This window comes from Coloeus monedula (genome assembly GCF_965178545.1).
Source record: "Coloeus monedula genome assembly, chromosome: 3".
Classification (NCBI taxonomy): Eukaryota; Metazoa; Chordata; class Aves; order Passeriformes; family Corvidae; genus Coloeus; species Coloeus monedula.
Window position 1 is genome coordinate 6,423,238 of NC_138783.1, and position 18,797 is coordinate 6,442,034.

Consider the following 18,797-nt stretch of genomic DNA (forward strand, 5'->3'; position numbering starts at 1 on the left):
CTTCTTTTGTCAAAGGTGCAAAACACAGGAGCAAAGCGAGCTCCAACTAGACTAACTTGCATTCTCCAGTGTAGAATCTTTTCCAAGACCTGTTATGGCAACCTTTTCTTTTCATTGGAAGAGGAAATAAGCCAACGGGCTTACAGTGTTTTGTTGTCATATTTAAGAGCATGTGATTTTTCAGCTGTCAATTACACAAAAAAATTTCAGAAATAATCCAAACAGAGACTTTCACTGTGGAGCTAAAAGCATGGCAGGAATTCTCTATCATTCACGGTGACATAAGTTTGTACCTCACAAAATGCATAGACAGGAATTTAATATAAAGAATTAGTCCATTTACTGTATACACAAAACATATATCTTTTGTTTTAACACTTCTATTTTTTCTTTTTTTTTTTCTTTTTTTTTCTTTTTTTTTTCTTTTTTTTAGTTTTTTTTTTTTCTTTTGGCAAACCAACATAGAGAAGCAGCTCTGGAACTGCCAAATTAAAAACTGAGAATTTTTGCAACTCAATAGTACTTTTTAAGGATAGTAATCAAATGTGGTTGTAATTTAAAACCTGAGGCTGTGCACTGGTTGTTAGCTTAAAACTACCTTTCCATATAACATTGTGCTTCCATTGTATAACAAAGAAAAAATTAACAAGAACTAGAAAAGTTTGCTGCTGAACAGTGCTAGGACATACAGACAAAAAAATACTAATACATGTTATCTACTCAGAATATTGACTTGAGTCATATCTAAAGGGATATAATGGACATTAGGAAATGCTTACTTGTGACTGACTTAGCTACTGCCAAAAAAGTTGAATATGTATCAAATAAAGTTTAACTGAATTTATTATATGCACTATATACAGATACTAAAATGCCTTGCAATTGTGCCCCATGAATACATCAAATTTGAGTAGGCAGGTGAGTTTATGTTTAGCAAATAAATTATAAAACCATAAATTACTCAGAAAATTCTCTAATCTTTGTGATCCCAAAAGCAAGTAAAAGGGCAGGACAAATTGTTTCAAAAGAAGCTCTATTACCTAACTTTGCAGAATCTGTATAGCTATTCAGCATGTTTTCACCACTGAAACATGGCACAGTTGTCAAGGTACCACTTAAATCATAACAAAACAAAGCAAAACCAAACAAAAAATTCACTGGGCTGATTTTTTTTCCACCAAATCCAAGCATACAGGAAACTATACTGAACAGATTTCAATTTGTGTTTCCAAGGGCGTACGTTTCAAAAACAAGTTGCTTTTTGAATTATAGATAGACATACAAAATATTCTTTGTAAACCTCTAATCTTAGACTTAACATTTTCTGTAAGTAAATTAGGACCTTACCTAATAGTACTTGTTATGAATTTTGTTCCATGACATACTAGTAGGGACATGATAAAAGAAAACTGGAAAAGAAAGCTGCATAACACTTAAATATGTAGAAAACTTGGATTAGGATGATGATTAACATTGTTAAGGCTGTATATTCAAGCACTGTATGTTAAGAGAGCAGTGGATATGATTTTTAGGCAATAAGAAATGTCCTGCTTTATGCATGATACTGTAATTATAGAATGATGATGTCAACAGCTGATTGTTGGCATAAACTGGCTACTTATAGCAGTTATGTGAGTTAATAAAGATAGCAGAAGATGGCAGAAATGAATTCTGAGAAATAATAGCCAGTTTTCTCCAGCAGTCAGCCTGATAAGTAAAACTCCAAGATTCTAGCTCTGCATCTAAATGAAATACTCTTTTTTCTCCTCTGCATTGACTTGGCTGCCTTCTGCATTGATAATGGCTGTGTCGGCATCAGGTGCATCTTCAGCTCCTTTTGCTTCATTTGTTAAATATGTTCCTGTAGGAATCAGTACAAGAGAAAAGAAAAAAAAAAGAAAAAAGATTAGGTTTTTTTTTTTTTTTTACTCTGCATTATAGGTAGTACATTTCAAACAATGCTCCATTTTTTTAATGAGTGAAAAATATTTTTACACAGTTTTTAGTATACGTCATGAAGGTATGGTCAACTTTCTAATTTGCTGAAGAAATATTTACACTGATACACTGATAAAAGCACAGATACAAACTCTAGTAGATCCACAACAAATTAAATAAATATTTTAATAAAACTTCACTTTATCAAACTGCAGTAATAGGCAATATATTTTTCAGTTATAGAATAAGTGAGAAAATCTTGGTTATTTCATGAAATAGCTATCCATCAAAAACAAAGCAACTTAAAAAACTTAGATATTCATAAACATGCTTTTTATTCTTTTTAATGGCCACTTATTTGTATTTCTGTTTTTTCTTGATCATATTTATGCTTTAATTTTACAGAATTGTATCATAGTAGGTTCCAAGATTTGAAATTGAGGCAGTTTTATTAACTGAACCAACTCACTTTATATTGTCACAGCTACTTTTATGCTCTGGATATGAATAAAAAGAAATGTGTACAATAGCCAATTTCCCTTTGTGAATAGCATTACTTATGCTGGCATAAGATGTACAACTGTTCATTCAGGAAAATTAAACAAAAGAGAGACACTTTCACTGACTCATTAAAAAAAATCCTGATTTTCTCCCCTGTAGTCCAATCAAATTGATGTTTTTATCAATTTATGTTTGCTAGGTATATGATTACCCTATCTAAAATGAGACTTACTGAATTAATACCAACACTCATCCTCTCTTTTTTTTTTTTTTGAGGGGTGTGATTAGGGGATCAACTGAGTTTTAGCAATAGGTCTACAAGCCACACAGAGGTTAAATCTCAAGGCATGATTTTGCAGCTAACTAGGTCCAAATGAAATCATAGGGAAGTCAGAAGTCAGTGTCACTCCATTCCTGTTATCTTTAGTGGCAGAGGGGACTGCAAATGAAGGGACCAGAATTATTAAGGTAAAACCACACAGTAAGTAAAGCTAGCCCCAGGAATGAACCCCTTATTCCAGTGGGATCATTGATAAACTGATGCGAAAACTCACCACCAGCTTCTAATATTATCTTTTAAATATGTACTTAAAATATTAGCCTAATCCATTAAAATGAAAAAGCTTGTTCATTCAATGCATATATATTCTGCTGAATTGATATGGTAGCTAAAACTATGAGAGCACGATGAGAACGTGCAATCAAATATCAGGAGTTAAGAGCCAAAACCAAGGGCCAATCTTACCCCTTGGTCTCTCTAAATCACTGACTTGTAGGATGACCCTGTGCATTTAACTCACTCCATGTCCTTTGCCTTAGCCAGCCCACCAGAAAACTGATTAAAATTCACAGGGACTTCTCTTGCAACTGGACTGAGAACTAAGATTTTTTTGTTCGGATCATTTAGCAGAGCAGGGAAGGTGAAAGGGAATGGCACCCCCAGGTGAAATCATGCCATGCTTCCAGAAGTGACTGAACTTCCACCAAATTGTCCTACCTTTATGTCTTGCCAGATATCGACCAAGGAGAATTATAGAACATAATGTTACAAAGACAACTACAGCCACTATTCCTCCTATAAGAGCGTGGTCAGGTCCGGTCTGTCCAGCCAAAGCATTTGGATCTAGAGGGAGAGACAAAAAGCAAAAGTGTTCCTACACAGACAAAAAAAAGTCCGGAAAATTCACAATACCAAGTTTTATACTGATCATCCTGAAAATAGGACATTTCCCTCTTTAATATTCAGCATGGTTATTCCCACTTTTACTCCCAGTATCTTATCAACAACACAGTGCTGCTTGTATTCCCAGATTGTTAAAACCCTGAGGACATCACAGTTATGAAAAATATTACCTTATTCTTCTTTGGCAGAGGTTACTAAATGGAAAAGGTTTCTAGCTTTGTCCTCGTCATTTTACAACTGAAAACCTGGCCATAGCTATTTATAGAAGGAAAAACAAGGAAGTGAGAATTGGGGATCGGCTAGCATCAGCAGAATAGTGTCTGCATAATACATAATTTATAGAATTGATTCTCAGCAGGGAACCCTTATATGTTCTCTTCCTCTCATTCCTCACCTCTTGCACCAGAAATAGAAAGGCAGACAAAGTGCAGATGTGCCAAGTTCCTCTGCACATGGCTGAGTCTGCATGGATTTGGTGAGACAAAGTTTTCAGGCAACCTGAAAGCTCATCATTCAGACTCAAGCATCAGTCTGTGAATTCACTACAAACACTTGATTAACACTCAATGTGAGCAACGTGTAATAGATATCAGAGAATCAGAGTCAGCTAGGATGGAAAAGATCTTTGAGATCATCAAGCCCAGCCAATGAAGTAACACCACCTTATCAACTAAACCACGGCACTGAGTGCCGCATCCAGTCGCTTCTTAAACACCTCCAGCGATGGTGACTCCACCACCTCCCTGGCCAGCCCATCCCAAAGCCCAATCACTCTTTCTGTGAAGAACTTTTTCCCAATGTCCAACTTAAACCTCCTCTGGCCCAGCTTGCACTTTAGTGTTAAACCTCATGTTGCATTTGGCCCATTGATCCAGCCTGTCCATGTCCCTCTGCAGAGCACTCCTACCCTCCAACAGATCAACACTCCCCCACAATTCAGTATCATCTGCACATTTTCTAGTGGCAGAGGGCATTAGCAGGTTCCTTTTCCCAACTCTGTGCAGGGCACTGGGAATACTGTCAGATTCCAGCATCCTGTGCTGGTCATTTGCCTGTTCTGTTGCCCAATGTGTCACAGAAGTTGCAAAGAGACAGTCATGGGAAATGGCACTACTTTGGTGTCAGTAATTCTTCAGAGCTTTTTACAATGAACCAGTAACCTGTGACCGTTGACTCAACAGATAAATGCAGAAGAAGGTAAAAATTCAATCTGAGGATCATGGTATAGTTCCTATTATAATGAAAACGCCTCTGCTATGAAGATGTTATTAGCATGTACTGTAGGCTGCAATCAGTCCACTCTCACTGCTTCAAGGGCTTTTCCCTTGTAGGAGCTGGTTATAGTCTTCAAAGAGTTTGCAAACAACTTCTCTGCTTTGCAAAAGGGAAAGGCAGGAAAAATATTTATGCTGAGAAAAGAGGGAAAGTCTGTGAAGATGATAAAAAGGCCTCTGATAATCCTGAGGAGGTGTGATTCCCTAATACCATAATTACATTCTGCTGACCAGGATTGTTGTATGGCAGCAAGATGTACGGGTACATCTGGTATGGGGACCTCATGATGTGTAACAAGGCCAAGTGGTGCTGCTGCACCCAGGTCAAGGCAAATCCTGCTCTCAATCCAGGCTGGGGGATGAACGGATCCAGAGCAGCCTGGCTGAGAAGGACTTGGAGGTGCTGGTGGATGAGAGGCTGGACATGAGCTGGTCTTGTGCTCTTGCAGCCCAGAAAGCCAAATATGTCCTGGGCAGCAGTCAAAGGAGGGGATTCTGCCCCTCTGAGCCAGTCTTCTGAATGAACCCCATCTGGAGAACTGCATCCAGTTCTGGGCTTTCCAGCACAGGAAGGACATGGACCTGTTGGAGTGAATCCAGAGGAGGCCACCAAGTTGATGTGAAGGATGGAGCACCTCTCCTATGAGAAAAGGCTGAGAGTATTGGGATCTTTCAGGCTGGAGATGAGACAGCTTTGGGGTGACCTAATTGTGGCCTTCCACTACCTGAATGGGGCCTGCAAGAAAGATGGAGATGTATTATTTAAAAGGGTATGTAATGACAGGACAAGGGGAAATGGCTTCAAACTGAGGGTAGGTTTAGATTAGATTTTAGGAAGAAATTTTTCACTGTGAGGGTGGTGAGGTGCTGGCACAGGTTGCTCAGAGTAGTTGTGGCTGCCCCATCCCTGGAAGTGTTCAAGGCCAGGATGGATGGAGTTCTGAGAAACCTGGTCTCAGTGGAAGGTGTCCCTGCCCATGGAATGAGATGATCTCCATGGTCCCTTCCAGCTCAAGCCATTCTACGATTCCAAGATCTACAAACACACAAGTATATAAATATAATGTTACATAGATGAAATAAAAGAATCCTGTTTTCCCCTCCTTTTGCAAACTGTGAGGCATTCTGCAACTACACTTTCAGGCTTGCTGGAGCACAGAGTCGTATCGCTACTGTTACAGATTCAGTTCTGCTCTTAACAGTCACTGGAATCATCAGGCATGACTTTGTCAATTACTGCTGGCTTTCCTAGCTTCCACACTTTTCTGGCTGCCATGAGGACTTTGGGGAACGTGGCCATAGCATTTCTGTGGACATGATGGCAAATAGCTATTAGGCCTCAAAAAAGCTAGAAACACTTTATAAAGTCATCTATCCTGCATCCTCTTCCACCTCCACATCCTCCTGGCATGCTGCTGCTGGTGGTAGCACCATGCTGAGTACACATAATCAGTCCAGCGGGACATTGGCTCCATTTTGGTGATTAAATCTGACCCCAAATCCTGTGCACCAGCAACTTAACAGGGCAAAGCAAGACTACTGAAGCACTGCCTTCCCAAAGCAAGAGCTTGGAGCGTTCAGCCCTCCTCTGCCCTGCCTTGCAGGGGCTTTGTTTTCTGAGTGGAGCAAGGAAGAGGTGGATGCTCGCTTGAGAAGATGGAAGGTGACAGCTTGCCGCAGGAATGTCAGTCTGCTTGAGCCATCTAGGAAATTCCTCCTTTTGCAGTGCCTGTGGCAATGTTGAGTAAAGGTCCTTCCTGCAGCAAAAGGGCAGGACCCATTTGGACTCTGAGGACCACCCATGTCCCCAAGGCCTGTGTGTGACCTGCGGGAGATGCTCTGGGACAGGAACAGCATGAACATGCTTTCCCACTAAAAACTGTCTCCTGCTGCTATGGTGCCAGTAAGACTGAAGAATAAACTGAGATATTTTAAGGGATGATATACTTCCTGATGCAGAGTATAATCCAGAGAAGGGTTAGCACAGAACTTTATCTAGAGGCGTTTTTGAAAAGCTGACTGAAGTGCACAGCCTTAGCTCAATAGCCAGACTTACAACGCATGTCCTCTGTGAGCTTTAATAAACATTACAGATAAAAATCCTCACAATACACTGAGATAAATGTGCCTCTGTGCTTTTATCCTCAGGTGATTTCCTACATAGAGTGGCTCACTCCTCCTCTGACATACCTGATGTGACTCCATGAAGTGACCTAAAGCCAGCCTAAATACAAGGTTTCCAACAATTAGTGTGGATTAATGAGATTCTAATATTGCTATAGGATGAATTTTTTTAACATTAAAATTAACATAGGTATTCATTGGATTGCAAAAATAGTAGTGTATTTTTTGATCTAATCTCAACCTCGTTATCAAAGCCAGATTATATTGGTTGGTACTGCTAGAGAAGTTTGTCCAGAAAAAAAACTTATACATAACCTATTACTATTATATTACCAGTGAACAATTCCTTTGTTAAAAAGGAAAAAGGAAAGGAAGGAGAGAAAGGAAGAGATGGAAGTGAAGGAAATAAAGATTTTTTTTAAGTGGCCAACATTTTCTTGGGAAACAAGCCTTTTTTCCATCTCAAAATGAAAATCCATACAACATAAACAACATTCTGAAAAGGAAGCATACCTCATGAATAGTCTCCTCATAGAAAAATAATGTTAGCATTAAATATAAATATGCTCTACATTATGCATACAGAGTAATGCACTATACTTTTGCCTTTCATGAAATGACCTAAGCCCCATGAGTGAATTATAGATCTAGGGCTTTCTATCGTGGTATAAATAATTACTATTGCAAAATGTGCCTGAGCAGTATCTGAAAGATAGAAATACAGGGATTTGGAAACTATGCTTTTTTTGTATTTTAGGTATTTATACAGTGAACATGCATAATCATTCGAATGTTCTGGGAACAAGTGTTAGCAACTGCCATTAAGGTTCCTGAAAGTGCAAGATGTGAGCACTCCACAGTTTGCTTTCCAAAAAACAGAATACTATTTGGATTATTTTTAGATACACGTTATAAACTTCATGGGCTTTACCAAGTAAATCCTACCCTGCCATAAACACAACTCCAGCAAATGAAATCTTAGGTATGCAACTGTGTGATAAATACTCATAATCCAGCGGTTTCCATTAAAAAAAATAAAATAGATTATGCTGTTAATGTTTTAATACATACTGGTTTTTACTGCATGAACACAGGCAGCTAAAGTAGTCATGGCCTGAAACAGTGAAATTACAATTTTGCAATCAGACTAGATCTTCAGAGATCAGTTCTTTTTTCTGTTTATTTTGTCCTTTGATGAAACTAAGAAAACCTGATAAAAACATAATGACACAAAACCTCATAATTCTCTTTTATTTGCTCTTTTTTTTCTAAATTTTGAAAGCCTCTTCAAAATACTGATTACCAATGCTGTGAAAATGTACCCATTTGCAACTTTTGGGATTTCCCTGTTACTGTTTGTTCACAAACAGTGAATACACTTAAATGAAATAACACACAAATTAAATAACACTCCTAAAACGACTAAGAGGAAATGTCTCATTTGTTAAAAGATGAAACGCATCAGATAAACCTTAGACCTAATAAGTAAGTAGAGAAGCGCTTTTTATGACCTGCTGACAATGTTCCAGTGTAGAGTATTTTAACATGAATTCACACTTTAGTTAAGCAGAGAAATTTTGGAATAGTTTTTCATGCTTTTGCATAAAGTGTATGCTAATTATTCATCTAATTTCAGTTTCTTCATGCATAAGTTTCCTTCTTATTTATGCAGAGTTGACTTGACTGAGCAGGCTGCAGGAAAGGGTCAGATAACCCTTTCCTGAGCAAAGGCAAAACAAGCACATTTGTGAATGCTGAAATGGCATATTTTGGGGAATATGTGCTCAAGCAACCCCCTGCATTGCATGTGTTTGGCTCATATGCTGAAGTTCTTAAATAAAATCACTCTGAGCAGGAGATGACTTAGGTTTTGAGGCATCCAAAATAATAAGCTGGTTTGGCCATTTCTACGATACGAAAAATTGGAAATATCCTAATTTGCTGTGGAGCTTAAACAGCATTTACAAAATGAAGAGTTATTAAGTATATGCATTACTCATAAATTACTGTTCCTTAAGGCTGGGAAAAGAAAGGGATGTCCCATTTCTCACAGAAGTACTGAAACCATCAGCCTCCAGTCACTTTTACTGATTTCATGAATAATCAAATACTGCAGCAAAGTAGAATTGCTCCAATAAGGGATCCTGGGTCATGGCTCCATGTTAAAAATTATATGGCAGAATAATTGCTTCAAATGACTCCTGATTCTTTCCCCATATTCAGGGACTTGTTATAACCCCCAGTATAACTCAAAAATATTTCATACTTTTGCAAAAGCTATTGTTTTAAGGGCTTTGCTCAAATCAGATCAGTAAAGCAATGTGCATTTTAGGGTGGGAAAACCCCAAAAGTACAAAAATTAAATAACTATCTCTGTCTTATTTAAAAAGATTTTGAATTGGTGCAGATGAGGGTGACAATGAGTGGTGGGAGACTGTGAAGACTTCTGGAGAAAATCTAACAAGCACCCTTTAATCATGAGACATCTAAACCTGCACTGCTTTCAAGTGTCCTAACCAGCAGAGAGCAAACTGCAGAAAGTACAGAGAGCAAGCAGTGTGAGATCTTCTGAAGTCCATCAGTGAATGTAAGTTACATTAGAAATATTTCCCATTGAATTTTTTCTTCATATCAGCAGCTTAATTTCCCAAGGAGAGCTTGTGTGATTATGCTTTTTCACTCTGTTCAATTACTTACCAACTGTGGATCTGTTACAACAAGTTTTAAGAGACAGTAAAGAACTTAAGATCCTTGTTTTCTTATAACTAACTTGAGAGGATGGGTTGCAGCAGGAGCTCAGAGCTTATTAATACCAGAGAATGTGTAGGAAGGATGCCTTTATAAAAGCCCTAATAGAGACAAAAGCTTCCGTCAAAATCTCTGCCCAAGAATCAATTTTTCGTTAGAGGTTTCTCTCCATTGCAAATACTTTGGTGTCCAGTATGGCACAGATCCTGTCTGAAGTTTTTCACATGGTTAGGTGGCATTTATAACCTCTGAGCCCTTGCCACCTCACTTTTTTCTCCTTTTTCCAAAACCCACCCTTTGTGCTTCTCTTCCTTCTTGTCTCATAACCTGGTCAACTCACACTGCAGTATTAAAAAAGCCACGAGGCACAATCTCATGGAAAGCAGAGAAGATTTCTTTCTGCAGCTTATGGCACAAACTTGGGTTTTAAAATGTATTCAAACTAATGTCATTTCCAAGATTTAGCCATAGGGTTCGTAAAATATTTAATTGTCCCAGCAGTGCAAGTTTGGGGGAAAAAAGTAGAACTTAAATCAAAACAAATAAGCTAAAAAACCCCAGCAGCAAAAAAAACAAAGCCCAAAACCTCAAAACAGAACCTCAATGATCTGGTCTTACATCAGTAGGAAAAAAGACTAAAGTGGGACTTGTCTCACAATATGGATAGAAGGTTATACTGAAGTGATAGCTAACAAGGTATTTGCCTTAGGAAAAGTGGCAGTAGTGCTGTCTGTGATAAATGCTGGTAAGCAGAATTTACCCATTTTAGCATCTTAATTTGGGCACCCCACAGTTCAATTTCCCTTGCCTGGCCTGGGAGGCTGAAACAGATATTTTTAATCTCTTTTTGTAATATACTACTAACCACTAAAATACATGTACGCCAAACTTGTGAAACTATTGTTAAGGGGGAAAAGAAACTTTCTGCACCTTCATTTAAATTGCAAAGAGTAGCTGCCCAAAGGGGCTGGTTGTGAAATTCTTTGAAAATGTGTTTTGTTATTAAGCAATTCCGAACTTAAAATATGTGACAAGCTTCTTTATCCTTCAGTGCCTGAAGCAAAGAAGAACAAAACAGTGTACTAATATACAGCATATATAAACTGCTATTTTAATAGTAGAACATCATCAACCATAGCGAAGACAGGCAGAAAAAATACTTCTAAACCTTCAAAAGAATTGATAGCCTTTTCTTCCTGTGCTACTGCAGTAGCACATTTGGCCCATTTTGCCTCTAAGTGGTTTTTTTTCACAGTACTGAATTTTATATACATTCCTATTAAGAAGAGTCTACATCCCAGAAGGATAGAAGTCCCACACTAATGTTTCAGCAGCTGAAAATACAGCTCCTTTTGAAGAGCTCGTGTTGTTCTCATGAAGCCAAGACTTCTTTCAGCAGAGGGAAAAATGCAAAAGTCTTCTGATGTGTATTTGTGAGTAGGTAGCCCTTGTCAAAGTGAATAAAAGCATTACCCATACCTACTTATTTTCTAAATGTATTTTTTAAAAATGCTTAGAAGAGACTTGTATACCTACAATGTTAAGATGAAAAGTTAAACAATATTTTTCTGGATCCTTAGAACCTCATTCCATATTTTGTGCCTGTGTCATTGACACATTTTTTTTTAAGATTTCTTTTTTTCACTTTCTTTTTTTTTTTTTTTTTTTTTTTCCTTAGTGCTGCTTTAAAAGCTCCAGTTTCCTGAAGGGAACAGTTCCTCTAATTAGTGCACATAAAAGACCTTTCTTATTGACAACATTATATTTTTGGCTGTCAATAAACTCATTAATTGCTTCAGACTTTGTCTTAGGAAAAAAGAACTGAGATCTGCAACTTTTTGCCTTCATCTTATGTTCTGTAGAGGATAATTAAGTCAATTCTGGATTTGAAGAAATACTTGCAGCCCATCCAGCTATAACTTCTGTCTACTGAAACAGGAGGCTGTAGGAAAAGAGACAACTGGCATAGATGACACGAGAATTTCCCTGTTAAGCTGAATGAGTCAACTGTACCAGCATTTTAATTTTCATTTTCTTGTGAAGTTCCAGAATGCTCAGTGCCTTCACTGCAGTAAAAAAAAAAAAAAAAAAAAAAAAATTGAACTTTGGAAACATCCACCTACTAGATACTTAAGGAAAAAAAATAAAAAGAAAAAAGAAGAACCTATCTCTACCTAGAAAAATGAGATTCATGACTTCTTACTTTGGGACAAAAAACACATTTCGTGTCATCTTTCTTTTGATGACTTTCCATCAATTAATATAGGAAGATCCCTGCTCTTGCTTTTCTTTGTCAAAAAGGGCCAGAGACCAGACGGAGTAGGTGTGCACACAACTCCTTTTCCTGCCACCAGAAGTTAATTATCTATATAAATATTAAACCATTCTCTCATTAATACAGATACTGGAGATGCCAGTTTCTTCTCCCTTTCTTAGAGTACCTTTAATCTGTGGCTTTTGGTCGCTTCCCACAGACTTTGATTTGCTGGAGAAAACATGACCAGGACTGTGTGGGAAGGGAGTGTGGCACCTGTGCTCCAGGGAGTTAGCTGAGTTTGGGCATCTGCTGCTGGCTGCCATCACAGGGGCTGGGGCCAGACTCAGATGGTCTCTGGCAGTCTTATCTTTCACGTATCAAGACAAAGCAACTCATTATCACCACAACAGACATTATGAATTATGGGGAGATTGCTGAGAGAGAGATCCCTCAAAGCATTAAAGTGATGGCTCAAAGCTTCCTCCCCCAACTTAAGGAAGCCCCAAGAGCTTAAGCCTACTGGAAAGTAGCATCAATATTTCCACTGTGGCATCTTTGCCACCTTGTTTTCATGCTATCTGTTACATGAATGCCCTCATTGATTGCTTTGCAGAGCTAATCAGAGCTCAAATCACTGCAGAGCTCAAATAAATACCACTTCAAGTAAGCAGGGGAAGAAAGACACACTTTCAGTTCAGAAGTGGCATGAAACAAATGGATGGGGAGGATCAGTGGAGAGAGAGACAAAGCTGTTCCCAATGGCAGAAGCTGGGGAGGTGGAGGTTTTCTCACCAGTAAGGCAGAGCCACAAAAAGTTAGTTGAAAACAGGTAGAGATGGGTAAAGATCAGAGAGTTAGCAACAGGTTCACAGTTGTACAAGCTACATTGTACTGAATATGTTCATGAGAGTTTTAAAACCAAGAAAGGCAGATTTGATTTAATTGAAGAACATCTCTAATTAAAACTTCTGTAGTGGAAGAAAACCTATTGTTCAAATGAATTCTTTATGCTTGTCATACAAATTTTTTCTTACCAAATCAGATTAGAGTAATAATAAGCTTATAATGACATCAAAACACCCCAGTAAACCAGCCACTTACAGCCAGAATCTGACACCTTATTCAGGCTGAACAGCAATTTAATCTGTCATGGGACTACTCAGTATGAGTAACTGTAACAGAAGAGCCTCTTTGGCAGTTAATAGTATATTTTATCTGTCAGTGTATCTCCAAAAGATTAGCCAGGCATACTTGTGGTTGGGGTAGTAACTGATCCAAAAGAGGATGTTGACTGATCCAGCTCATCTCAGAAAGAGAGATGTGAGAGACATTAGCAGAGATAGCCTCTTGTAATGCACAGAGTAACAGGAGTGAGGAGTAAATTATTGATAAGGTCAGCACCACCGTTAATATGTGAGGCATCTTCTATAGCTGCTCTAATTAGGGCACAAAACCTTATGTAAAGTCTTTGTGACAATGGCAACATCCATTTGTGAAGTTCCTTGTCCAAGAGACAAATCGACCTTCAATTAGTTTGAATTTTTGCCCGTGGTTTAACTGAATGCTATCCATTCTTTATGCCAACCCTGCACTAATGGAAACAACAATATTTCCCCCTTTTAATAACGACATGCTTGATGGAATTCAATATCTTAACCAAATCCTCCTCTGAGAACATTAAGACTGTTGTTTTCAGATGCCTTTAAGTTAAATACCATCCAGCTATTAGTAAGAGATTGTTTGCTCTTAAAGCCATCGATTGGTAATGGGCTTGCTAAGAATAACGTTGATCTTTGCTTTCCTAAAGGCTTTCTGTATTCATAAAAAAAATAAAGTTACACAGTCTTTGGTTTATGGGCCTATTTTCCTTTTTTTTTTTTTTTAAACTTGGCAACATGCATTAATTTCCAGCAGCATGATCTCCACTGTCAGCACCACTAGCTACAACACACCCAAATTCTACTGAGAGGGTCACATCCCCACCAGTTAGCAACTGACAGATTCATTTCCTACCTTCTCCTGAGACAGCGACGAGGACTGAGAAACCAGAGGTCCACTGTAATTACTATGTATATTTCAGATTAAATAAATGTGATAAAAGCCTCCATCTGGCTGTTGATCAAACGTGCAGAGGCAGGCTGATTTCCAGTGACATATTACAATATGTCTCTTGTAACAGTCCCTAATGCCAGCCTGTAAATTACTTACATTTGGGATTACTTGACTATGGCAGACAGAAATATTACTCACTGCTAAAGTGCTGCCTACTGGGAGCATGGGAGATGTGGTCTAATCTTAAAGTTGTTAAGCAAGGCATTAAGAAATAATGGGGCCATGTTTATTTTACTAAATGCTGATTGTGCTCACACTGTTTGAAGATGGCAGACCCAATTTAATAGCAGCCTGAGCTTGTTCCAGATGCTGGCAAGCTGTAGAAAGTCTAACACTGGGGAAGTAAGTACCAGTAGTGTTCTTGAGGAGAACTTTAAAAATCAGAAAAATCCTGCAAAATACGTCAATAGTTTCAAATTATACACTGTCTGAAAAAAAAAAAAAAAAATTAAGCAGTTCAAGGCCTTCCATTAAAAAAAAAATTCCAACCAAACACCTCAAAAAAAAATACAAATTTCAAGAAAAAAATAGAAAATTATGCTGCCATTTCACCATTTATTTTAAAGCTCTCCTTGCAGTGGTGGCTGCAACATGTGGACAGCCAAAATTTAGTACATTACTGAAGGTCTTTTTAAAACTTAGGGTAAGACAGAAATGCTGGGGAAAAATGTCTGGGGGATATTCACAGAGCAACTAATTGTGGTTTGAAGGGCCTTTCTTATGATTTGCAGTTTATTGAGCTTTATGGCTCTCAGATTAACAACAAAAGTAATTCAAAATTGAGAAAAAACCACCAGGCAAATATCATCTCCTAGTCAAACAATGGATATTTCCGGTCCACCCTTTTACAATGTTGTGGTTCTTATAGCACATTCATTCTGTCCAAAAAGTGTACCAGGACACTCTGTGTAAATCACACACGTGATTTACGTGCTGCCCATCAAAAAGAGTTTTGGCCTTGTAAATTCTTGCTCTGAAGCTGAGAAGAAAGCCCATGCTGCTCTACAGCTCTTAAAAGGACAGCATCTTTGTATTGCAGTGGTTAAAATTTGTTTCCACCTAGACATGGGTCTGGAAAAAAGTTCTGGGAAGCATTATGAGCCTAAGAATGATCTAGAAATATTCTGCTCATCCATCTCCTATGTGATCGCTCCAACAAGTAATTTTCCTTTCTTTGCCTTCTCAGTTCTTATTCTGTTATAACTGCATGAGATTTGCCATATAAACCCTTCACCTTAAATTGTCTCATCAGCCTGCATCACTTAGCATCCACTCTTACTTAACTGAAGTGGTTCATTAAAAGACATTTCCTTTTAAAAGACCTCTGAGAACTTAGTCCTCTCTTTAGGAAGTCAAGAAGATGAATTGTGAAAGTAGAAAACAATGTTCTAAACAAATCTGGAATTAACACAACTCTTCCAAATGCCACTGCTGAACAACTTTTCTTTACTTCTTTCCTTCTTCCCTTCCTTCCTAATAAGTCTGTTGCCCTGGCATTATAGCCATGTAAGGGACATGATGTTTCTCTGAAGTATTCTGAAAGCTGAAACTGATTAAAAATAAAGATGCCCTTCAGAAACATGATTTTGATCACTATGACACCCTCTTTGATGCAGAAGCTGCTGTTAGCCAGTGAAATTTTGGATATGACTATCTAACCAACATCTCTAACAATACCATTCCTGACATGCAAGCATTAGACACTGCATTCAGCTGAAAACCAGAGATTGTTTCTGAGAGCTGCGAAGCCACGTGTGGATATTTCAAGGGTGCTATAGCCCTTAATTCAGTAAAACATATAAGCATGCTACAAATTGACTTAATCATGTGATTAAGTGCTTCTGTTGATTTGGAACTGGGCTGCTAGATCCCAGCTCCAGTTTACAAGACTCTGGCTACCAGAGGAGACAAAGGCAAGTTAAAGAAGCAGCTAGGAATCCGTTAGCTGTGAGAAGCAGAGTTTTTAGCCTTCCTTGCCTTCTGGAAACCTTTAGCAGGCTGCTCCTCCTCCCATAGAGGTGAGATTCATGAATTCAGAGCCCACTGTGACAGCTTCTCTCTGACATCAGCATGTCTGGGTCTGGCGCCAGCGGCAGCAGTGAGCCCACGGCGCTGGGCAGAGCATAATCACAGAGTCCCCCTCGCTGGGAGCAGCCTCTCATCAAAGTCCTGCTCCCATCACCTGGGCCAGGGAGGCAGCGTGGGGCCTGTTCCTTCAATATCCATTTTGATACTTAAGGTGGGAAGGGGTTTTTTGCACCTTGTGCTTGGGCAAAATCATAAAACCAGGTGCTTGCTGTGCTTCGTCTGCTCACAGCGACACGTAAGGCCCAGAGGTTGGGAAGGTGTCCTCCAGGATGTCATGCTGGTGGCACCCTTTGAGGGGCAGGTTTTTCCAGGGAATAAGCATGGAAAATCAGATTTAAATCCCTGCCATTCAACAAATGCCTTGACGTGCATTTTGGCAAAGTGTTCTCTTTATCTGAGCCTCAGTTCCTCTAGAACAAAGTGAGGCTCAGGAGCAATGTATTACCTTGGCTCACAGAAGGAATTATAAAAGAATGATTTTAGATATCCCAGTAGTACTGGTAAGGCAGGCACTTTACCTGCCTTTACACACAATACACTATGTAACAGTATTTTAAAACATTTGAAATGGACTTCTGTGGGTTTAATTTTTACTCAGCTTTCCTTGGATATACATATACATATATATTCTTTTTTGTATAAAAGGAAACTGAGTATCTATTATAATGAAGTTGCATAATGAAGAAATTAAATCTGGATGCTTTTATTTCAGAGAGATAAGACTGAACAAGACAGCCATACACAGCTATGCCACTGGAAGTAATTCACACCAGGTAATTGATGAAGATAAAAATAAACAGAAATATGGGAATAAGCCAGAAATAGGATGAATCTGCTTCCAGTTTATGGAAACAAACAGAGAAGTATTAGGGATGCTGTTAAACGTCGTTAAACAGGTCAACACGAACCCTTGGGTTCATGAATAACCTTGAATTTAATAGGAAAAGATGTTTCATTTTAATAATAGAATCATTGAAGATGTATGTCAGCTGATACAAGAAGGTACCAGAGAATTATTGTTTTAAAAATGAACAGCTATACTCTCCTGGCTTCAGTTTACTTTTTCATCCCAGTAATGTCTACTTTCTCACAAGTGATAATAATTTATGCATTACAATTAAACTTAGAAAATTATGGTTAAAACTTCTTTATATTAAGTTACATGAAGTACCTAAAATCTCAGAGGAGCAATTAAATATTAAATGCTTTATTTGTATGCTAATCAAATGCAACAATACAGTTTGGAACTTTAAAATTACATGAAGCAATCACACCTGCATCTAGTGGTCAAGGTTTCAGGGAACAATAAGGTAATCTTACCATTTTTGTCACCACCGAGTAACAAAAGCAACCACAAGAGTCACAAAAAAAGACCCATAAAATATTAATGTTTTAGAATAATGTGTGTACAGGTAGAGTGACTTCTCTTAATGACTTAAGTAACCATTCCAGCATGAACAAGTTAGGTATTTATAGGACCTTTGTGCCTTTCATTGCTGACACATGGTTAAATCTTCATGGTACTATAAACCAATACTGTTCCGAAAGCTACCATGGCTCTGCAGGTATTGGTGCCTTTTCCTGGTCTTAAAATCAAGAGTCAAACACGGTTAGAAGGAGAAAAGGGATTTTACCTTGGTATTTATTTTACGGATCCTTAGGCGCACACATCCAGGTCGAATGCACTGAAATGCACCCCACAACACACACCCCCAAAAGATCTGGTATCACATTATAGGTGTTACTAATTAGCATAGCTATCAAAAATTCCCCAATGAGAGGCTCGAATCAGCCCCCCTCCCCAAGGAAGCTTCCCCTGGATGGTTCTATCTCAGTTTACAGAAGGTGTTCTGGAGAGGACCTTGGGGTCTGGGGCACACTGATCCCTAACTACGAAGCTTCTAAAATGTTTAGTCTCTGAGCTTGACAAACAAGTCCAAGAATGTAGGCAAAAAGCACTAAGAATACAGAAGTTGTAAAAAGGTATAACAGGGGTATAAAAGAAAAGGCAAAAAATCTTCATGGCATCAGTATAAGCCATAAAACAATATATTTCACACAATGTATACGGAGATGCTGGGAGAATGACATTTCATGCTGAAGAAGAGAGAGTTGAAGGAGGAAACACCATTGATGTCTTCTACTGGAGGGGAAAGAGAAGAGATGATGGAGCCAGACTTTTGTTAGAGGTGTGCAAAGAAGAGAGGCAACAGGCACAAGCTGGAACATCAAAAGTTCAAACTAGCTATTAAGAAATTCTTATTCACCACAAGGATGGTCAAACACTGGAACAAGTTACCCAGAAGTGCTGTGGGTTTTCCACGCATGGACTTTTGAAAAAATTCACCTGAATGAGGCCCTGAGCAACCTGATGCATTATGGCCCCGCTCTAAGCTGGGCTTGGACTGGCTGATCTCCTCAGGTCTGTTAAAACTTTTACCATCCTACCGTTGTAGGAAATGGGGCATAAGCCACCAAAATGAAGAACATGTGGAAAAAAAAAAAGTTTTGCAGCTTTCTGCACCTTGAAATGAACAATTAATAATAAACCAGCATCCAGGAGGATGCCAAG

At 38.5% G+C, this 18,797-nt stretch overlaps 1 protein-coding gene across 2 annotated transcripts in view; it reads right to left on the reverse strand.

Annotated features, from left to right (window-relative positions):
- Positions 1 to 1,742: 1,742 nt before the first annotated feature.
- Positions 1,743 to 18,797, reverse strand: part of CADM2 (cell adhesion molecule 2) — a gene marked incomplete at both ends in the record, with an annotated part of 583,305 nt that continues 566,250 nt past the window's right edge. For both annotated transcript variants that reach the window (XM_082279334.1, XM_082279335.1), the window contains 2 exons: positions 1,743 to 1,861; positions 3,437 to 3,562. In XM_082279334.1, coding sequence (XP_082135460.1) covers positions 1,743 to 1,861; positions 3,437 to 3,562 — 245 coding nt within the window. The remainder of the gene's footprint in view (positions 1,862 to 3,436; positions 3,563 to 18,797) is intronic.